General features: G+C 48.5%; 1 protein-coding gene across 2 annotated transcripts in view; it reads right to left on the bottom strand.

The window, feature by feature from the left end:
• CANX (calnexin) overlaps positions 1 to 23,461 on the bottom strand; it is a 41,091-nt gene that overhangs the window by 12,228 nt on the left and 5,402 nt on the right. For both annotated transcript variants that reach the window (XM_049778234.1, XM_049778235.1), the window contains 5 exons: positions 4,040 to 4,216; positions 3,405 to 3,478; positions 2,663 to 2,721; positions 1,640 to 1,781; positions 101 to 182 (listed from right to left, as the gene is read on the bottom strand). In XM_049778234.1, coding sequence (XP_049634191.1) covers positions 101 to 182; positions 1,640 to 1,781; positions 2,663 to 2,721; positions 3,405 to 3,478; positions 4,040 to 4,213 — 531 coding nt within the window. In that variant the 5' untranslated portion in view covers positions 4,214 to 4,216. Of the gene's footprint in view, positions 1 to 100; positions 183 to 1,639; positions 1,782 to 2,662; positions 2,722 to 3,404; positions 3,479 to 4,039; positions 4,217 to 23,461 lie in introns of those variants that run through there.

The following is a 23,461-nucleotide window of genomic DNA, read 5'->3' on the forward strand; positions in this document are numbered from 1 at the left end:
TCCAAGTCAACCTTAGCCCAGCCCACACCCAGCTCCCTGGAGGCCTGCTGCCCTTTCAGCAGCTCCATATGCAGGGTCTGGCTTTCGGAGAGGCACCTACCAGGTTGAGCTCCGGGGTTTTGGAAAGCAGTTTGACATAGGCTCCACCACATTCGATGCCATTCTGGAAATTCACCTCATACCTGAGGGTATAGGGGAAAAAAAACCTCTAAGTCCACCACAGCACCAAGAAACTAAGACCAGGATGGCATGACAGTAGTTTGGTGCCAGAAGACATTGATGGGTGGAAGGTATTTATCTTGTTTGGAACCAGGACACCATAATCCCTAGCATTGCCAGGAATTACTAGAGCCCAGTACTAGAGAAACCCAAGCACCTCCTGGATGACCGCAATACCTACTTGCCACAAAAATAAGTTATTGCTTTTGCATGTCCAAAAATGCAAGAAAAGGGGCCGGAGTGGTGGCACGATGCAGTAAGGCATCTTCCTTGCACGCACTAGCCTAGGATGGACCGTGGTTTGATCCCCCGGTGTCCCACATGGTCCCCAGTCTCCCAAGCCAGGAGTGACAGAAAAACCAAAAAACAAACCAAAAAAAAAAAAAATGCAAGAAAAGAAAACTTCTGGAAAATTCCCAAGAATTGCTTTATGCAAAATTCCCCCTAAGTTTGGGGACAGATACATGGGTGTTTTGCCTTATACACACAGCATTCCCAGCTTAACAGAGCGTCCCTCTGACCTGAGCACTATCAGGAGAGTCCTGAGCACAAAACAAGGAATTGATCCTGCAGAAGTACAGCTCCAAGTTCCTGGCTTATGAAGGACGAAACGACAGTACAGTGGAACATGCATTTGCCTTGTCCTTGGCTGACCTGGGCTCAAACCCTGAGAACCCCACAGGATCCTCAAGCCCCACCAGGACAGAGGGCAGAACCAGGAGAGCAAGCCCTGAGCACTGCCAGGTGCAGCACTAAAACAAAAAGGCAATAGGAAGAGGCACAGCTAATTCATTTCAACAATGGGGCAGGATCTGGAGCAACTGCATAGTAATAGGCGCTTGCTTTGCATGCAGCCCAGGGACAATTCCCAGTATCCAATAGGGTCCTCATGTCCTGCCAAAAATGGTCGCTAAAGTGCAGGAGTAAGCCCTGAACATTATTAAGTATGGTCACACAACAAAAAACTTCTTTTTTTGTTTTTCGGTCATATCCAGCGGTGCTCAAGGGTTACTCCTGGCTCTGTGCTCAGAAGTTGCTCCTGGCAGGGGGACCATATGGGATATCGGGATTTGAACCATGGTCCGTCCTGTGTTAGCCGTGTGCAAGGCAAATGCTTACCGCTGTACTACCGCTCCTACCCCCAAAAATAATTTAAAAACAAGAGTACTGGAGTACAAGATATATAGCACTGGCCTTGCACACAGCAAACCTTCAATCCCTGACATCCCAGGAATAATTTCTGAGTGCAGAACCAAGAGTAAGCTTCAAGGATCTCCTTGAGTATGTCCCAAAAGATAAAACCAATCAATACAGTGGGACAGGAAAAAGGGCCACAAAATGACGTGCCTTCGATTCCAGATGACACCCACATGCTCCCTATACCCCAGATTGTACATAAAGCAGCTCAGGCATCACTTACTGCACGATCAGTGGCTTGGTGTCGAACACGAAGGGCTTGTTCAGCTTGGCAGAGATGGCGTGGTGTTTGGCCCGAGACAGCAGTACCAGCCCTTTATCACCTGGGAGCCTTGACTCCTTCATCTCCTCCACCTCCCATTTCCCTGTGAGAAGCCAGAGGAACCACCTTCAGAGGAAGCCCTTAACTCCCACCTGCCTCATGTGAGTGCCTCACCTTGTCCTAGCTGGTAGCCCCCAATATGAGAAAGGCCCATGAAAAATGCAATAATGTAACAGCTATGTTTGCTCATATTCACTCACCTATGAATTGCAAGCCATAGGCTTGTCCTCTACTGTGGAGTGAGGCAACATGTCCAACAGAATGGAGGAAATTAGGCTGTTTCTGCACTGGAGAAGCTTTCTCTAGATCCTCTCTCCCTCTCCCCTTTAGTTCTCTAAAGTGAAAGGACAGGGCTTGAAGCACTAGCCTCTCACTTGTAAAAACCAGGTTCAGGAGCCTGAGGGCTGGATGCTTTGCAAATGTAAATCTGGGTTAGATTCTCCCATCCTATAGGAGTCCTTTCCCCATCCCCTACTGACCCCAAGCACTACTTCTCAGTCAGTGGTGATTCCTGGGTACAGAATCCAATAACAAAATAACCTCACACAAATAGGAAAGAACTCAATACTAAAGCTATATATTTCCCTGGACCCCCAGGAGTTGTTTCTGAGTACCCACCAGGTGTGGTCCAAACACAGAAACTACCTTACTTGTTAAACTTACATGCATGTACTGGACAAATTTTAGCATCAGATTTCAAAAAGCTATAGCATACTAATTCTGCCAGATTAGCCCTTCACCCCTGCATAACAGTAACCAAGGCAATAAATGACATTTCCTCAGACAAAAAATATATCAAAAAGACGTGAATCTACAAAACAACAATGAAACAGGTGGGCTGGGGGGAAAAAAATTTCACCCTCTGCGGGGCAGCCCTATCCCAGTGCCATTCTGAGGGCTCCAGAAACTCCAGTGTTCACTCACCATCGTACTTGGCGATCTCATCATCAGTGTCGTCTTTCTTCGCTTTGGACAAGACCCACCTGTTAAGTCAGACATTTGAATGACTCAAATGAGGGTTCAAATATCCACAGGGCTGCCAATGAAAGGCCCTGTCCTGCCTATTCCTCTAATGGTGAACATTCTTTCAACTTTCACATAGGCCACAAAAGACCCTGAGAATAAAAGTGCATCCAACTCCCAACTGCTGAGCAAGAAAGATATTGGGGATGGGAGGCATTGGCCTTGCATCTCATCAATCCTGGTTTAATCTATAGCACCCCACAGGACCCCCTGATCCTCAGCAAAGGTGATCCCTGAGTATAATAGAATCAGCGCCAGAATAACCCCCAAGTAGCCCTGGTAGGGTGGCCCCAATGCCCATTTTGAACAAAAATCACAGCTATTTTAAAAAGTAAAGCACCTGATACTTCTTTTTCTTTGTTTTTTGACTTTTGGGTCACACCTGGCAGTGCTTGAGGCTTATTCCTGGCTCTGCACTCAAAAATCACTCTGGTGATGCTCAGGTTTCCATATGGGAAGCTGAGATCAAACTCCAGTCAGGTATATGCAAGGCAAGCACCCTCCCTGCTGTGCTATTTCTGCAGCCCTACCTAGCATCTAATATTTATTTCAGTCTATAAATGCTCTACCAAAGACGTTCACAAAACTGTAATCTTAAGTTCTCAGATCCTTTACTCCCCATTGCACCCCAAAACAAACGTACCCTGACAGTGTCCCTCGATCAAAAGAATCCGCAAAGAACACTTCCCCCGTTGCGGTGGGAGCTTTATAAGTGACCTGGAAGAACAAAGAAAGAAATGATCAACTGTACATCTTATTTCTATTACTCTCTCAGGGGTGACGCTAAGTGAATAAGTCCAAGTCTATCCAGTCCCCTCTGACAATCAGAACAAAAATTCCCAGAAACAGCCAGGACTCCAGGGGCAACAAACACAAAAGAGAGGCAAAGGCTCGCTATCCTAAGCACAGGCTGGTACAACTCAACATCCTGTGACCCCATAGACTGGAAAACAACTACATCCTTGAACCCTCATATGTCATGACAGGGCCAGTCCAGAATCACCATAAGGGACCAATGGTCCACCCCCTTCCCTATGTCCCCTTAGAAAATGACTTCTACTGGGAGCCGGAGCAATAGCACAGAGGCAGGGTGTTTGCTTTGCATGTGGTCAACCTGGGTCCAATCTCCGGAATTCCATAGCTTGCCAAGAGTAATTTCTAAGTGTAGAACCAGGGGAAACCCGAGTACTGCTGGGTTGAGCCAACCCACCCCCAAAAGGAAATGAATCCACAAATGCAGTTTTGAAGGAATCCTGAGGTTACCACAACATGTCAGACCTTGGGGGATGAAGAAGCTGCTGCATCTGCTTTTGACTGGACATCCTCCACCTCCTCAATGACATCATCCAAGTCATCCTCAATGTCAATCATGTCATCATCGTGGCCATCATGAGCCTGAGTGACGGCTGTCCCCAGGACTAGTAGCAAGCACAGGAGCTTCTTCCCTTCCATGATCTAAAGAGAGAAAAATCAAAGTCACATCTTGAGAAAGAAGACAGTGCAAAGGGCCGAGAGCAACGACCTAGCAGGATGTAAGGCATAGCATCCCACAGCGCCCCCCGGAACCGCATCAGGAATGATTCCTAAAAGCAGAGGCAAGGACTGAGCTCTGAGCACTGCTGGGCATGCCCTGGCCCCCCTCCATCATGAGGACAGGGCCAAAAAGGTAACACAGTGAAGGCATTTTGCCTTACTTCCCACTGACCCTGGTTCCATCCCAGGCATTGCCCAATCACAAAAATGAATCAATGTTACAAAGTGTAAAAACAAAATATGTCCAAAGGGGCCAGATCAATAGCATGGTGGGGAGGGCACTTGCCTTGAACACAAACAATTCAGGTTTGATTGAAGCCCACCAGGTGTGATTCCCAAGAGCAGAGTCAGCAGTACTCCCTGAACACTGCCACCCATAAAAAGGTGCCCATAAACAGGGGCCAGAGTGGTGGTGCAAGCCGTAAGGTGTCTGCCTTGCACGAGCTAGCCTAGGATGGACCTCGGTTCAATCCCCCGGCGTCCCATATTGTCCCCCAAGCCAGGAGAGATTTCTGAGCACATAATCAGGAGTAACCACTGAGCGTTTTCTGGGTGTGGCCCAAAAACCAAAAAAAAAAAAAAAAAAAAAAAAAAGGTGCCCAAAAACAATTGCCTTCATATGGAATGTTCAATCTCCTGTGCATCTGTGAACCATCAAGACAGGGACCGGGCTGGAGAGAGAGCACAGCGGTAGGGTATTTGCCCTGCACATGGCTGACCTGGGACAAACCTGAGTTCGATTTTGGGCACCCCATATAGTCCTCCAAGCCTGCCAGGAGACTTCTGAGCCTAAAGCCTGGAGTAACCCCTGAGTACTAGGTGTAGCCCCCTCCAAAAAAAGGACAGGAACCAAAGCCCGTTCCAGTGTCCTCAGTGCAGGGACAGATTCAGACTTGGTAAGGCATACTCAGGATTAACTCTACTCAAGGTTTACTGCAACTTGTTCAGGTTCAAAGAGAATCAAGCAAATGGAACCCAGACAGCAGGTGAAATACGTATGATCTGGATTCAATCCCAAGCACCCTGTAGGATATATCAAACTCTGTCTAGAGAGGTCCCTCTAGAGCTTGAAGGTTACCCTAGGCTTTCCCCCCATTCCCCACTTGGCTCCTTAGGGAGGTTTAGGGTGGGGTCTTTGAACTTCCAGCCTCCCAGCTCTTAAAGGTCTCTTTTCTTCCTGGGAGCCAGGACTCTCTGCCAGCATGGGGTTCAGCAGGCCTCCACCACACCAAAGGCCTCTTTAACCAGGCGGGGGTGGGGTGGGGGTGGGGAGTGGGACTTGGGTGATCCCAGCACCCCTCCACCACCTTGCTCCGATCTCCAGGGCCCTTGGGCCACGTGCCTGGGCAAGCCAGCTAGGTGGGTCCCTTGGAGGAGCTTGAAGTTTGCCCTAGGCTTTCCCCCATTCCCCACCCAGCCCCTTAGGGAGGGTTGGGGTGGGGTCTTTGAACTTCCAACCTCCCAGCGAGGTTTAACTTGTGGGTGCTGAGAGTCGCTCTGTTGCACTAAAGCAGTCACTGGTAATTTCTTACAAATCTATATGTTCAAAACCGCACAAGATACATTAATAGTACTCCTTATCCTTGAACTATGTTTTTGTGTATGCAGAATGTCCATTTTGTACTCTGCCCTTTCACACACCTACAACATCTCATTTTTCTCTTTAACTCTCTCACCCCCTACCATCATTTCTCCACATTTACCCTTTTTAACTTCAGTACTTCAGAGTCCTAAGTCACAGACCAAAGTGGTGCACTGGATTTAAACCCCCCCCCCCCCAGCTATTTCAAATGGCATAAAATAAACACGTATGTTCTCTTAACACTCAGACGACTTAGCAACAGCAATATCCCTATCCCTGCTTGCAGAATAGGGCTCTCTGCATCTAATGGTGAGGTGAAATTAGAGGACGCTCTCTACATCATCCTGACTTCGATGAAGGAAATGTACAGAAACCAGAATCTTTATCTACAGGAACCTGACACCAACTACAGCTAAGGTGCGAAAAAATTTCACCAGGACCAGAGAATGACTCAGGGGTTGGACAACCTCGTATGTCTGGAGCCCAGAGTCGGTCTTATGCCAGAAAACTTGCTCCCCCACCCCCATTTTCCCCATATTTTGCTGGGCCTATGCAAACAACAATTGTCACTCTCACACCATTATTATTGTATTTTTTTAACTCTTATCCTGGGGCCGGGAAGGTGGCGCTAGAGGTAAGGTGTCTGCCTTACAAGCGCTAGCGTAGGACGGACCACGGTTCGATCCCCCGGCGTCCCATATGGTCTCCCCAAGCCAGGGGCGATTTCTGAGCGCATAGCCAGGAGTAACCCCTGAGCATCAAACGGGTGTGGCCCAAAAACCAAAAAAAAAAAAAAAACAAAAAACTCTTATCCTTTAAAAAAAAAAAAAGAGCTCACTAATTAAAAAAAAAAAAAAGTAGGGGCCGGCAAGATAGCATGGAGGCAAGGCATTTGCCTTCCATGCAGAAGGATGGTGGTTCGAATCCTGGCGTCCCATATGGTCCCCCGTGCCTGCCAGGGGGTATTTCTGAGCGTAAAGCCAGGAGTAACCTGAGTGCTGCCGGGTGTGACCAAAAACACCAAAAAACAAACAAACAAAAGTAGTAAAATGCCTGTTTTGAATACAGGCAGGGAATGGGAAAGAGGGGGGCCATTGGTGGTGGGAATGTTACACTGGTGAAGGGGGGTGTTCTGTTAATGACTGAAACCCAACTACAATCATGTTTGTAAGCATGGTGCTTAAATAGTTTATATTAAAAACAACAAGGGCCCGGAGAGATAGCATGGAGGTAAGGCGTTTGCCTTTCATGCAGGAGGTCATCGGTTTGAATCCAGTCATCCCATATGGTCCCCCCTCAGCCTGCCAGGAGCGATTTCTGCACGCGTGAGGACACACACACACACAATAATGTTATAAAGGGTGCTGGAGTGAAAGTGATAGTGATAGAGGTATAGGGCACTTGCATTGTATGCAGCTGACTCAGGTTTGATTCTCAGCACCCCATGTGTTCCCCCAAGCCCTGCCAGGAATACTTTCTGGATGCACAGCCAGTAGTGACTACTGAGCACTACTGAGTGTGGCTTCCAATCCAAAAACAAAAAAAATATTTTCATTTTTTTTCACTTTCCTCATAATTTTCAGTACCTTGGCCTTTTGTTTCCTCTTTTGGTTCTAGGGTCACACCAGGAGATGGTGAGCTGGATGTAAGTCCAGGATCACTCTTGGCAGTTTGGGGGGGAGGGGGCAAAGAGGTCATAAGGGGTACTGACGCTTGAGCCCCACCCACTTTATTTCTCCAGCTCCACCCCTCGAACATTTATAATCACTGACAGATTAAACCTTATCAAGGTTACATCGTTTCCCCCATCGTTGGCCTCTGCAATGCCTCTATGGACTTCCTCAGTCCAAACCACTACCCGGATCTTGCTGCATTTGGAGTTTTGGAGGATAAATGTAGAAATCAAGGTGGGGGCCCTAATTCCACAGGTCCCACTGTGCGCCTCCAAGACAGAGAGCCCTGAGGAGGCCTTCTCCATCACAGCCTCTGCTCCATCTCTCCAGTCCCTGCTGATGTCCTGCCAAATGGTGGATGTGTTCACTCTCAATGTCTGAGGGCTCAAGAGTGCTGTTGTCTTAGCAACCCTAGCTGATGAAGCTTCTGGAATCTGAGTGGGCTGCAGTGTCCTGAGATGGGGTGATGCTAGAGAAAATAGATTTCAGAAAGGGCTCAGAGGCCCAAGGCCTGCAGGAGTCCAGGGTGGTAACCATGCAAATCAGCTGGAGAAAGGACATTGATGAAGGCCTGGCCTTGGGAATGGGCCAACCTGGGTTGGATTCTGTAGTGCCATCAGGAATAATCCCTGAGCAATGCTGAGTGTGGCCTCAAGAGAAAAAACTTCTTCCAGCACTGCCTAGGCCCCCATACACAAGCTGGGCATCCCACCAACCGGAAAACACTGCTGGATGGGAGAAACCCCCCCCCCAAAAAAAAAACCTAGCAAGTGTCACTGCTCAGGCAGTGCTCTGGAGACCATGAAGTGAAGGGTATCAAACCTCAGACATCTTCAGACAAGGCAAAAAACCTAACCCCTCAACATCTCAGAGGTGGAAGCTAATTCATACCCCTACCTGTTTTCATTAAGGTATGGGGATTATAATCCTAATTAAGATGCTCTATTTTAGTGCCCACTCCACCTCCTTATTTCAGAGGGAAGCCATTTTTATCTGCATGTCATTTTAAGCCATAATACTTTTTTCTATGTATTTAAGTTCTTTCTACAAATGAACATAAAATATGCAGACACCTCGGCATCATGGCCTAGTGGATAGAAGCATAAAGTAAGTCAAAAGCCTCTATAAAGACCAGGGCCCGAAGAGATAGCACAGCGGTGTTTGCCTTGCAAGCAGCCAATCCAGGACCAAAGGTGGTTGGTTCGAATCCCTGTGTCCCATATGGTCCCCGTGCCTGCCCGGAGCTATTTCTGAGCAGACAGCCAGGAGTAAACCCCTGAGCACCACCGGGTGTGGCCCAAAACCCAAAAAAAAAAAAAAATATGTGTGTGTGTACAAAAAAAAATATGTGTGTGTGTGTGTGTGTGTGTGTGTGTGTGTATAAAGACCAGAGTGACAGTAGTATAGTGGGTATTGCACTTGCCTTGCATGCAGCTGACCTGGTTCAATCCCTGGCACCCCATATGAGCCCGAAGCCTCACCAAGTATGCAGAGCTAGGGGTAAATCAATGAGCATCTCCAGAAGTCTTTTTTTTTGTTTTTGTTTTTCGGGCCATACCCATTTGATGCTCAGGGGTTACTCCTGGCTAAGTGCTCAGAAATTGCCCCTGGCTTGGGGGGACCATATGGGACACAGGGGATTGAACTGCGGTCCTTCCTTGGCTAGCGCTTGCAAGGCAGGCATCTTACCTCTAGTGCCACCTCACCAGCCCTGGAATGCTGGGATTTGAACCAATGACCTTCTGCATGAAAAGCAAACGCCTTACCTCCATGCTATCTCTCCAGCCCCTATCCATTGTTTTTCTTTTTTCTTTTTTTTGTTTTTCGGGCCACACCCATTGATGCTCAGGGGTTACTCCATGTGGGGGGGGGGATCCGAACTGGGTTATTCCTGGCTAAGTGCTCAGAAATTGCACCTGGCTGGGGGACCATATGGGAATGCCGGGGGATCGAACTGCGATCCTTCCTTGGCTACCGCTTGCAAGGCAGACACACTACCTCTAGTGCCGGCGAGGTGTGGCACTAGAGGTAAGGTGTCTGCCCGGCCCCTCAGAAGTCTTTTTCAATATCATCTCTCTTCTTTTTTTTTTTTTGGTTTTTGGGCCACACCCGGCGATGCTCAGGGGTTACTCCTGGCTATCTACTCAGAAATAGCTCCTGGCAGGCACAAGGGACCATATGGGACACTGGGATTCGAACCAACCACCTTTGGTCCCGGATTGGCTGCTTGCAAGGCAAACGCCGCTGTGCTATCCGGGCCCTTTTTTTTTTTTGATCATCTCTCTTCTTCCCCTCCCCTCACCTCCTGCTCTTTAACAGCAACAAAAGAAAAACAAAAATAAGACTAGGCAGAGACACATTTACAATGGGACCAATTAATTTGCACCCCACTTTTTGAATACAAACTCCAGGCTGACTGAATCTGTTATGAAAGTGATTGGCAACTAGGTCCAGAGTAGGTTCAACTTGTGCCTTACACGTTTCACCTAGGTTCCATCCCTGCCAGGAGTAACATGAGCATATCTGGGTGATCCCGTTCTCCCCGAAATGTGGGGAGGACTGGTAAAGAGCTACAGAGCCAGAGAGATAAGACAGTGGACACGGTGCTGTGCCTCCGCCTCCCCCAAGGCATCTTAAGCAACAATCTGCTAGCTGAATCTAGAAATGCCCCAAAAGATTCAATGAAGGGACTGGCGAGGTGTCGCTAGAGGGAAGGTGTCTGCCTTGCAAGCGCTAGCCTAGCCAAGGAAGGATTGTGGTTCAATCCCCCGGTGTCCCATATGGTTCCCCCAAGCCAGGGGCAATTTCTGAGCACAGCCAGAAGTAACCCCTGAGCATCAAACAGGTGTGGCCCAAAAAAACCACAAAAAAAAAAAAAAAAAAAAAGATTCAACAAAATACCTAAGGCCTGGGAATGTAACCTAAGGGCCCAAAAACACCATGCAGAAAAGGGACCTGTCCTCCTAAGTTCATTGCAGCACTATTCACAATAGCCAGCATCAGGAACAACCCAAGTGTAGAAAACAGAAATGAGTGGGTAAAGAAAATACGGTGGGACCAGAGCAACTGGTATTTCCCAAGAGCACCAGGAATAATTCCTTAGAAGTAGGAGTCAGAACTGAGTACTCACCTCCAGGTATGGCCCCAAGATTTTATTTTATTTTTTCCTTTTTAAAAATAAATAATATGGGGTTGGCAAGGTGGCGGTAGAGGTAAGGTGTCTGCCTTGCAAGCACTAGCCAAGGAAGGACCTTGGTTCAATCCCCTGGCGTCCCATATGGTCCCCCCAAGCCAGGGGCAATTTCTGAGCACTTAGCCAGGAGTATCCCTGAGCATCAAACAGGTGTGGCCAAAAAAAAAAAAGAGGGTACTGTTTGGCCCTCACCTCTCAGAAATTGCTCCTGGCAAGCCCGGGGACTATATCGGATGCCGAAATTCGAACCACCATCCTTCTGCATGCAAGGCAAACACCCTAACTCCATGCTATCTCTCTGGCTAAAAATTAAAATTAAAAAAAAAAAAAAAAGAAAGAAATCACTCCTGGCTTGGGATGCTAGGGGATCAAACAGCGGTCCGTCCTAGGCTAGGCACCTACAAGGCAAACGCCCTACTTGCACCACTGCTCCGGCTCTTCATCCTAGTATGTTTACAATTTTTTTTTCTGTGTGTTTGGACACACCTACAGGACCTACCAGCACAGGACCTACCAGCTCTCCTGGTCTTTCAGGACCAGTACCAGAGTCTGCAGTACCTTGCTGAACTCATACACTGGGCCCCCTTTTTGACTGTTTTACTTTGGGAAGGCTACATTCAAAGGTCCCAAGGGGTCATTCCTGCTCTAAGAGGGGCTTTAGGTGACCATATGAGGAGGCAGAATAAACCCACTCCAGCCCACCCGCTTTTCTCGGCACTTAATGGAAAAAAATTAAGTATATTAATTGAAGTTTATATCAGCCACAATTATTCTCAGTGCTGGAAACTTAGAACTTATTATTGTTTCAATAATAAGCAAAGTGGGGGGCTGAAGAGATAGCACAGTGATAGGGCATTTGCCTTGCAAGCGCTGACCCAGGACCAACAGTGGTTCGAATCCTGGCATCCCATATGGTCCCTCGTGCCTGCCAGGAGTGATTTCTGAGCAGAGAGCTAGGTTTAACTCCTGAGTGCTGCTGGGGTGGCCCAAATACCAAAACAACAACAACAACTAAAAAAGCAAAGTGGGCCAGAGTGACAGTATAGAACCTTACATGCAAGTACAGTTATTTGATCCCTGGCACCCCATGACCCACAGGGCCCCATCAAGAATGATCCCTGATGGGCCCGGAGAGATAGCACAGTGGCGTTTGCCTTGCAAGCAGCCGATCCAGGACCAAAAAAAAAAAAAAAAAAAGAATGATCCCTGAGCAAAGCCAGAAGTGGCCAAAAAGCCAAAAACAAGATAATTAAGTAAAATATCTCTCTATCCCTGACAAAGTGAATTATCTTGAATTCCAAAATTTTACATTTCTACCCCACACCCCCCTAGCAATGATGAATCTCACAGAGATAAAGAATGTACTCTACCATTGAGTCATACAGAAAACTGGTCAAAAATTTCCTAATTTATGGGGGCTGGAGTTAGTAGGTCAATTGCCTCATATGCAGTCGACCCAGATTTCATGAGTACCATAGGGAGTGAGTGATCCCTTAGCAAAGAATCAAGAGTAAACCCTGAGCACAGCTAGATGTAGCCCAAAAAACAAAACAAAATAAAAAACAATAAAATTTCTTAGTTTATGGGGACTGAAGAAATAGTTCAGTGCTTGTCTTGCAGGTGGTAAACCTGGATACAATCCCTAGCAACCTATATGGTTCAATGAGCCCATCAGAAGCGACCTCTACCACTATAAGTGAGCCCATTAGAAGTGATCACTATCAGGTATAACCCAAAAACAAAATAAACAAAAATAATACTTTGCAGGGGGGTACTACTGGAAGATACTTGGTTGTGTTGAAGGCAGTTTTTTCTAGTAGAAACTCAGAGAATCATGGGGTATCAGAAATGGAAATCTCTTGCATGCCAAACATTCACTCCAGTCAAAAACCCATCCTGGAGGCTGGAGCAGTGGCGCAAGAGGTAGGGCATTTGCCTTGCATGCGCTAGCCTAGGATGGACCACGGTTCAATACCCCGACATCCCATATGGTCCTCCAAGCCAGGAGCATTTCTGAACACATAGCCAGGAGAAACCCCTGAGCATCACTGGGTGTGGACCACCCCAAAAAAGGGCAAAAAGTAAATTAAAAAACACCCCCCCCCAAAAAAACCCACCCATCCCAAGGCACAAGATATGCTTTCCAGTAGTCAGTCCACAGCTGGTTGATCTCCAAATCAAAAAGCCAAAAACTTACACTTGGGGGCCGGAGAGGTAAAGTGTTTGCCTTTCATGCAGAAGGATGGCGGTTCGAATCCGGACATCCCATATGGTTCCCTGTGCCTGCCAGGGGCGACTTCTGAGCATAGAGCCAGGATTAACTCCTGAGCACTGCCGGGTTGTGACCCAAAAACCAAAACAAAAAAATTAAACAAAACAAAACAAAAACAAAAACTTGCACTTGGGGCCCAGAGATAAAGCACAGGGGTTAGGCTGCTTGCCTTGCACACGGGTGACCCAGATTCAACTTCCCGCCTCCCACAAGATCACCTGAATACTCTCAGGAGCCATCCCTGAACAGAGCCAGGGATCACTGCTGAGCACCACTGAGTATGGTCTCCAAAACAAAACAAAATTTAAAAAACTAATAGCACCCACACTGCAGTCTACTGAGCTCTTAGGCTCCAGGCTCTGATCTGAAAATCATGATTTTGACTAGGCCTGAGTCAGGAACAATGTAAATGATGGGTGAGAAAAACCTAATACACAATAGGAAGCTCTTATGTACTGAGTAATATTCACCAGGGGATGAGGCATTTGGTTCTGGGCCTTTTTTCTTTTTTTCTTTTTTTTTTTTTTTTGGTTTTTGGGCCACACCCGGTGACGCTCAGGGGTTACTCCTGGCTATGCGCTCAGAAGTCGCTCCTGGCTTGGGGGACCATATGGGACGCCGGGGGATCGAACCGCGGTCCGTCTCCTAGGCTAGCGCAGGTAAGGCAGGCACCTTACCTACAGCGCCACCGCCCGGCCCCCGCCTTTTTTCTTTTAGCTGTCAGGCTCCGGAGTATGCTCCAAGATCAGTCCTGGAAGCTCCAGGGACCCTTAGTAGTGTAACTCATCAGGCCTAGGTTGGCTACGTGTAAGGCCCCAGGGCCCTTCTTCACAGCAGTCAGTAAATGTCAATTTAATTCCTTGATTCCAGAGTAGTAAGAGGAAGAGAAGGAATCTCAAGGGAGGGATTACTGGACTAGGTCAAATCGAAAATTCATTTCCTTTTCCACTCCTAGTTTAATGGGATTAGGGTGGGCTGCTTACATACTGTCAATGACACTGAGCCTGTTCTTCATCACTGGGATGCTCTGGTTTCTGTTCTACGTTATCATGCAGTTCATTACATTCCTTCTCAGGGGTTGAACCAACCTTGCATTCCTGGACAGATTCCAGGAGGGTTTGTGAAATAACCTTTCTTTTCAATGTGCTTGACTCCATCAATTTGCACTATTATTGCTCTTCTTTTGTTCAATAAGTTTGTATAATTCTGGTCTCCTCACAAAACTGGCCTCAGAACAAGTGGTCAAGTTTTCTGTCCATGTTTTTAGACTACTACCAGTGACGCTCAAAGGTATACTCGTAGCTGACACAGGCAATGCTACTTCTGGCAATGCTTGGGGGGACAATATGAGAGGTACCAAAGACAGAACCCATGACAATGACAAATACCCACCCCACTGTATTAACCCTATGGTCCACTCCCTACTTCAATTTTATGGAACAATTCAGATGAGTCTGGTACTCATTCTTAATGAATTTTGCAGAATTCCCCAGGGAATCTACTTAGTTCTGGGCTCTACGTTAGGACACTTGTGATTCCCCCCTTTTTTGGGGGGGTTTGGGGTCACAATAGAGATGCTCAGGACTACTCCTGGCTCTGCATTCAGGGATCACCCCAGGACATCTTAGGATATGGGGTGATGGGGACAATGGGGATTGAACCTGGGTAAGTCATATATAGGACAAACACCCTACCCACTGTACTACTGCTCCACTTCCTAAGTGATGCTACTTAAGGGCAAAAAGGAGTAATAATAAATTTAGTGCCTTTACCATATACAATTGTCATTTGCCCTATTAATATACTTTTCTTTTTTTTTTTTTTTTTTTTTTTTTTTTTTTGTGGTTTTTGGGTCACACCCGGCAGTGCTCAGGGGTTTTTCCTGGCTCTGTGCTCAGAAACTGCTCCTGGCAGGCACGGGGGACCATATGGGACGCCAGGACTCGAACCGATGACCTTCTGCATGAAAGGTAAACGCCTTACCTCCATGCCACCTCTCTGGCCCCTTAATATACTTTTCATAGTTGTCTTGCTTAATAATTTAGACACATCAGGTTGTTCAACTTAACTGTCCCAGGTACCCCCAGGAAGTTCTACCATTCCTATCTAACAAGTGAAGAAACTATGTCTTGAAAAGTGATGCAACCCAACCAAGGCCACCGACTGTGTTTTATGATCAGGAACTCACAAAGTCTTAGAGCCTGGCAAAAGGAATTTATTCTTTTTTTGGGGGGGGGGGTTTGGGCCACACCCGGCAGTGTTCAGGGGTTACTCCTGACTGTCTGCTCAGAAATAGCTCCTGGCAGGTACGAGGGACCATATGGGACACCGGGATTCGAACCAACCACCTTAGGTCCTGGATCGGCTGCTAGCAAGGCAAACACCCGCTGTGCTATCTTCCGGGCCCAAGTGTTTTTGTTTTTATTTTGGGGGGAGGTACACATATCCAGCAATGCTCAGGGGACAATAAGGAATGCCTGGGATCAAACCTGGGTTGTACAAGTACCTCACCCAGTGTACTATCACTCTAGCCTCTGCTTAAAGGTTTTAAGAGAGGGGAAAAGAGACAGTGGAAAAGGTGTTTACTTTACATATGGCCAACATGGATTGGTTTTATCTCGGGCACTTGACAGTACTCTCCAAACACACCAAGTGATCTCTGAACAAAGAGCCAGGATTCAGCCCTAAGCACAGCCAGGTGTAACCAAAAGCAAGGAAATCTTAAAAAAAAAAAATCTAGTATCTTAAGAGAACCACTTCAAAGGAATCTGATTATAGTCACTGAATAGACCACTACTTTTTCTACCTTCTGATCTTACCACATGAATAGGTATTAAAAAAAAGAAAGAGTTAAAGAGCATTCCTTCCAAATGCTCATCCATGTAAAAATAAACATTTATAGGAGCCAGTGCCATAGTTCAATGGATAGGACACTTATCTTGCATCAACCTGTGTTTAATCCCCAGCCCCCCACATGGTTCCCTGAGCGCATCAGGAGTGAGCTCTAAGCATACGGCCAGGAGTAATGCCTGAGTCCCACCAAGTATGGGCCCCAAAACCAAAAATAAAGAAATAAGTAGATATTTACCAAAGTTGAACTGTGTGTTAACAGGAAGATTAGCATAGTAGTAACAGGTGCCAAAGTAATAGTACTGGGGGGAGATACTTTGCCTTGCACACAGCTGACCCAGGTTCAATCCAGCACATTGTATGGTCTTTTAAATTCAGGAGTGACTCCTGAGTACCACCAGGGAGTAGCCCCCAAACAAAAATTAGTAATATTTGACCTACTGCTGTGCTATCTCTGCAGCCCCAACAATAATAATTTAAAAAGAGTAGCTATGGGGCCGGAGAGATAGCATGGAGGTAGTGCATTTGCCTTGCATGCATCTCATATAATCCCCCGAGCCTGCCAAGAGCAGGCTCTGAGCATAGAGCCAGGAGTAACCTCTAAGCATTACCGGGTGTGACCCAAAAACCAAAACAAACAAAAAAAAGTAGCTAAGGAAACAGCAAAGATTCCAATGTAACTCAGGTTCAATCCCTTTTATCTCAAAGGGTCCCTCAAGTTCTGCCAGAAGTGACTCCTGCATAGTCAGGGAGTGAGGCCTGAGCACCACTCCCAGGAGTGGTCCCTAAAAGAAAATTAAAAAAAATAAAATAAAAATAAAAATAAAAAACATAATTTGGTTCCAAAGTTGTTACTGAGCAGGAGGCAGACTTTAAGTTTCCACTTTCCCCACCCTGCACTACAGCCCCCTCCTTTCTCAAAGGGCAAAGTCAGCCTGGTCACTTAGCTAGAGGCTGCCAGAGCAGCTGGGACTGCAGGCTGTGAACTTGCAAGCAAGGAGCCCCGGTGGGCCTGGGATGATAAGGTCCAGGGAGAAAGTGTGGTCCTGAGATAGTCAAGGTGGTACGGGACACCACCCAGGTCACCCTTTCAGATCCATTAGAGCAAATGTATTCATTGAGGGGGATTGCTGACCAGCTCCTCAACCGCTCCTCCCCGTCTGCTAGTGCAAAGAATTTCACTAGATCCAAAACAGGACGCTCCCTCCAAAATAAACCACCAAACCCGGGCTGAATGGACAGCAGGCCATTTTCAACAACAGCTCTCACCCATCCCTTCCATAAAAGAAAAATTTAGCGGGTCCCGAGAGATAGCATGGAGGTAAGGCGTTTGCCTTTCATGCAGAGGGTCATCAATTCGAATCCCAGCGTCCCAAATGTTCCCCTGTGCCTGCCAGGAGCCATTTCTGACCAATGAGGCAGAAGTATCCCCTGAGCAGTGCCGGGTGTGACTCAAAAACCACAAAAAAAGAAAAGAGAAAAGAAAAGAAAAAAAAAGAAAAATTTAGCAAAGAAAAAAGATGATAAGAAAAAGAGTTATGGGAGAAGAGACGGTAGGATGGTAGGATGGTGGAAACACATGTGGCCAACCAAGGATCGATCCTGGGCACCTCTGAAGCCCTACCAGGAGTACTCTCTGAGCACAGTCCAGAGTAAGCCCTGAGCACTGCCGGTAGTGCCTCCCCCCCCCCCAAAAAATAAAAGGACTAGAAAAACTTGGGGTGAGGGAGAGAGGGTTAGAATTCATCAACCTGTGGGGGCACATAGGAATTCACATGTGAAGTTTTGTGTCTGTGTTTGGGGGGGCATCTTCTCACCTCCTCCAGACTTTCTGATCAGCTCAAACTCACTTTCCTCCCCACAGGACTCCCCAAGTGACTTTTATGGTTTGCTAGTGGTGGTGGCTGGAATGGGGGAGTCACCTGAGAGACCAAAGGGTTCGCTACCCATCTGCAGAGCAGCGGATTCACACCCCAAGTTCCGCTCTAAAGTACTCCCTGGGTGGGGTGGCGGCTCGTTCACCCTGAAGTGGGAGTGCAAAGGGCAGTGGAAAATGCAAAAACGCACGGCCTCACCCAGGTCACCCGCAGACTGAAGAACCTCCAGCTGGGGCTCACCCCACCCTGCTACTGCCCCAGCGGTCCCCGGGGAGCCCCAAACCCACATTGACCTTGGAGGCGGGGTAGTAGTCGAGGCCCAATTCTGAGGCCTCAGTTTCCCCCGCAGGGCAGCTCCATCCACGGGGGGGCAGGAGGGGTGAGTGGCTTTCCGATGGGGGAACGGTGGAGGCATTTTCGTGCTTCTCGATGGGGTCACTGGCAGCCCCTCAGCGCCCCCGAACACACAGGGCGCCCCCCCAGTGGAGGCGAGGCCCTCTGTTCTAGCACATTCTCCCCGGCCTCGCGCTGCTGCGGCAGAACGCACGCGAGGGGCTTCCTCTCCCCTCTCGGGGCCCGTCCGGAGGCGCCCCCACCCCGGGACCAGGCCCGTCCCCGCCGCCCTAGGTCCTCGAGAAGGTGCTGGAAGGTACGAGGAAGGTCTTGTTGCATCGAGGGGCGACGGGGGCCCTACGCCGACGGGGAATGCGGGGGCCCCGCCACGCCTCCCGACCACGCACCACCCCCTCCCGCGAGCCCACCCGGGGGGCGCCGCGCTGCACCGCCCCGACCCCCAGGCCCGGACCACGCCCGGCCCCGCGCCCGCCCGCCCGCCCGGCCCCGCGCGCCCCGGCCCCTCCCCCACCGCGCCAGGCGCGGGCCCGAGCGCTCGGCCCGCGCACCCCCCGAGTCTCACCTCGATCCTCGCGCCCGTCGGCGGCGCCCGCACTCCCGGCTCCCCTCGCTGCGGCGGAGACAGCGGCTCAGGCGGCGCGACCGTCACGTGCCGCAGAACCGGGAGGCCTGGGCGAGCGCCGCCGCCGCGCCAGAGACCCTCGGCGCGAAACCCGGCCCCGCGCCCGCCCCACGTCTCTGATTGGCCGCCGCCGAGGCGTCGGCCCGACCCCCGCCGCCAGCCCCGCCGCGCGATTGGGCCGCGGAGCCGTCGCTCTCGGCGCCTCCCCGTACGCCCCCTAGGGCTATTCTTCGTGGAGCGCGGCGATTGGCGGAGCGGCGGACAGGAAGTGGCCGCGGATTGGGCGGCGGCGGAAGGGCGGAGCCATGCATGGGGCAAAAGGCGGGCACTTGCTCGCCCGCACCAACGCCGGGACGGGCCGCGCCACGCCGCTTTGGCGCTCCCAGGGCGCATTACCCTAGTGACTTCCTTGGGTCTGGCTCCCCTATGTCTGGGCCTGCGATAGGTGCAATGGTGGAGGGGGTTAACGAAACCCAGGCCGACTGCGCTGCCTTTCGGCCACTGAACTGGCCAATGGCAGCCGGTTGCAAGACTGGGATGTCTCTAAAATGCAGGGGGTTGCGGGACCCCACTTTTAATCCCACACAGCTGCAGGCATGCATCGCCTTAGACTTTAGCTAGGGCACTCACTTGGTTACCCTGGCTCCGGCCTGCCTGCAAAGTCATCGGGCTAGGCCCCAGGAACCTGGAGCCACCTAATTTCCAAAAGGACTTAAAAATCAATTCCCAATTTTCCTGGGGAAGACGCTGCCAGCAAAATCAAAGAGAAGCACAAGGGCTTAAGAATAATAGGAAAAAGCATAAAGCACAGCAGAAGAACCAGAGAGTGCAAGGGTAAAGGCCTTTTGCCTGGCAAGCATGATAGGACTGGTTAAGGTCCCTGGAACCCTAGGAGAACAGAACACAGGATAGAGCCAAAAGTGATCCCTGAGCAATGAGCTAAGGAGTAACCCCCGAACACAGAACTAGAAGTGACACAAAGCTAGGGGTGATTCTTGAGCACAGAGCCAAGAGTCCTCCCTGAGTACTGTTGGTCATGACCTCCATAATCTGTGCCGCTGAGAAACTAAAAATTTGAAAGCCGAGGCCCAGAGCAATAATAATGGGTAGGTAGTCTTGCATACTGCCTACGATTCTATTCCTGACACCACATATCGTCCTGCTGCACTAGGAGTGATGCCTGAGCAGAGACAGGAATAAATGGTTAGCATTACCCAAAAAATTAAAAAATAAAAAGTTGGGGCCCGAGAGTTAACATGGAGGTAAGGCGTTTGCCTTGCATGCAGAAGGTCAGTGTGCTGCTGGGTGTGACTCAAAAACCAAAAAAATAATAATAAATAAATAAAATAAAAATTTAAAGCAGCTTCTCTTCAAGCCCAGGTATTTCTTTGAATGTATATCTTGCTATTTGTCTGGCTCTGCTTGCGATCCCCCCATTCTGAGAAACTCATGTTCTCAGAGAACATGAATTCTCATCCCTTAATAAGGGTTGGAGTGGGCCTGGAGAGATAGCACAGCGGCGTTTGCCTTGCAAGCAGCGAATCCAGGACCAAAGGTGGTTGGTTTGAATCCCGGTGTCCCATATGGTCCCTTGTGCCTGCCAGGAGCTATTTCTGAGCAGACAGCCAGGAGTAACCCCTGAGCACCGCCGGGTCTGGCCCAAAAAAAACAAAACAATAATAATAATAATAATAATAATAATAATAATAAGGGTTGGAGTGATAGTACAAAGGGTAGGGCATTTACTTTGCACACGACTGACCCAGGTTCAATTCCCCAGCATCCCATATGGTCCCCGTGCTCTACCAGGATTAATTTCTAAGAAACAAGCTCTGAGTAACCCCTGAGCACTGCCAGGTGTGAATCCAAGATCAAATAAATAGGGCCAGAGAGATAGCATGGGAGGTAGAGCATTTGCCTTGCATTCAGAAGGACGGTGGTTCAAATCCGGGAATACCATATGGTTGCCAGGAGCGATTTCTGAGGGTAGAGCCAGGAGGAACCCCTGAGTGCTGCCGGTGACCCAAAAACAAAAACAAACAAAATCAAGTAAACAGACTACCTTGCAGGGCTGGAGTACCTTGCAGGACAGTAGCAAGGGCATTTTCCTTGCATGTAGCTGACTCAGGTTCATCATATCCCATATGCTCCCTGGAGCCAGCAAGGAGTGATCCCTTCTTGCAGAGCTAGGTATAATTCCTAAGCACCACTGGTTGTGGCTCAAAACAAACAAACAAAAAATCTAAAAAATTCTTGCTCAATAAAACTACCTTTATTTGCAGTTTATTTATTTATGTTTTTGGGCCACACCCAGCGATGCTCAGGGGTTACTCCTGGCTCTACGCTCAGAAATTGCTCCTCGTATGCTTGGGGACCATATTGCATGCCAGGAATTGAACTGGGTTCATCTTGGGTCGGCTGCATGCAAGGCAAATGCCTTACCGCTGTACTCTCTGGCCCCTCAATAAAACTATCTTTTGGCAGGAGAGGGCCACTTGCTAACAGGCTTACATGCAGCCAACCCATGTTGCTGCTCTGGCATCCTATGTGGTCCCGAGCACTGCCTGAAGTTATGCCTCCCAACCCTCAAAAAAGACACTATCTTGTAACTCCAGAAATACAGTGTAACTTGTACAGTGTATCTTGTAACTCCAGAAATAACCTGCAGCCCACACAGGTTCAAACCCCAGCATCCTATATAGTTCCCCATCACCACCATAGTAATTCCTGAGTAGAGCCAGAAATAACCCAACCCCTAAGTACTGCCAGGTGTATGTCTCCTTTCACCCCAAACCCCAAAAAACTAGCTTGCTTCAAAAACAAAACCAGAAAACTGAAAAGTGGTCTCTGTCTTCCAAGTGACTACATGAACGCTAAACCAGAAGTTTATAGTAGATTTTGGGGAAGTGGGCTTTGCTTTCCTCTCTACCCCTCATGTTGATCATCACTTGATCAGCAGCAAGAAATCCAGCATGGATCCAGCATGGACTACCATGGCTGTGAGGACATTCTATACTTGTGTGCATCCCTTCACCTCTTGTAGCAGTTGTCAGACCACACCTGAGGTCCACATGATCAGCCCAGTAACAGGGCCTGATGGGAGATAGAGCCCCACCATTACCAATTCACCTGGGGAATAGGAGCCAAATTTTGGAGCAAGGAGCAGGCTGCAGAAATGATTCTGTGGGACAAGAAAAACCAGTCTGAACCTTGGCCCAGGTTCTTTACAGAAAGGAATTTGAGAAAACAGAGCAATGAAATGGTTTTATTTGTGGACTACCAGAAGAGGGTAAAGCCTCCAAAATAGAATGTATACAAATTAAACAAAATAAAAAAACAAAGGGGTTGTAGTGATAGTACAGTGGCAAGGATGTTTGTTTGCCTTGTATATGATTGACATGGTCCCTTGAGCTCACCAGGAGTGATCGCTAAACAAAGACTCAAGAGTAAGAAGCTCTGAGTACTGCCAGGTACAACCAAAGTCCCTGTCCAAAAGTATCTTGGGACTCTAAAACCATTTAAATGGTTTTCCTCCTTTTCTTCAAAGGTGGCATTTAACAGGGCTGGAGAGACAGCACAGCCTTGCATGCGGCCAACCCAGTACAGACCCAGGTTCAATTCCTGGCTGCCCAGATGGTCCCCCAAGCCTGCCAGGAGCGATTTCTGAGTGCAGAACCAAGAGAAACCCCTGAGTTCCACCGGATGTGACCCAAAAAAAAGTGCCATTTAACAAGGATTTCTCACAGCTTGGAGAACCAAAAAAGTAGGATCATATTGTTGGATCAGTAAATGGTAATTGTCATAGAATATTTGAAAAGCAGACAGAAATTGGTGCAGGGAGATGGGAGGAGGTGATAGGAAGTTATTTCCCCAGGGACTAAGTAGGATAGGGCTTAAGAACTATCAGGAGGGCTCAGAGAGATGGCACAGCGGCGTTTGCCTTGCAAGCAGCCAATCCAGGACCAAAGGTGGTTGGTTCGAATCCCGGTGTTCCATATGGTCCCCCGTGCCTGCCAGGAGCTATTTCTGAGCAGACAGTCAGGAGTAACCCCTGAGCACCGCCGGGTGTGACCCAAAAACTAAAAAAAAAAAAAAGAACTATCAGGAATGAGGGTCTAAGCACAGCTGGGTTTGGTCCAAATAAACACCCAAAACAACAATATATTAATCTTTTTTTGGGGGGGGACATATCTAGAGGTTCTCAGGGTCTACTCTCACTAGTCTTGCACTCAGAGATCACTCCTGGCAGGGCTGAGATGATATGGGGTGCTAGGAATTAACTCTGGATTGGCTGTATTCGAGTCAAAAGCCCTACTAAAAGCCCCACTATCTCTTCTGCCCCTAAATCAAATGTTTTACCAGTGGTACCAGCATAAATCTTTTCAGTATTCCTGGTCTATCCATACTTTCTCAGGGCTCTCATCTTGGCATGAACCTTCAAGAGGGGTTCAGACCTTTGCAGAAACATCTGGAGTGTTTTCTCTTTAGGTTCTTTTGAGCCAGCACCCAACAGTGCACAGGGCTTACTCATGGCTTTGTACTCAGCTATCACTCCTGTTCTTTGAGGACCATACAAGGTGCCAGGATTAAACCTGGCTCTGCTACCTGCAAGTTCCTTACTTGGAATAAGAATAAATCGGGGGTGGGACCAGAGAGATAGCATGGAGGTAAGGCACCCTGCATGCAGAAGGTTGGTGGTTCGAATCCCAGCATCCCATATGGTCCCCTGAGCCTGCCAGGAGCA

Source organism: Suncus etruscus, chromosome 8, assembly GCF_024139225.1.
Source record: "Suncus etruscus isolate mSunEtr1 chromosome 8, mSunEtr1.pri.cur, whole genome shotgun sequence".
Lineage (NCBI taxonomy): Eukaryota > Metazoa > Chordata > Mammalia > Eulipotyphla > Soricidae > Suncus > Suncus etruscus.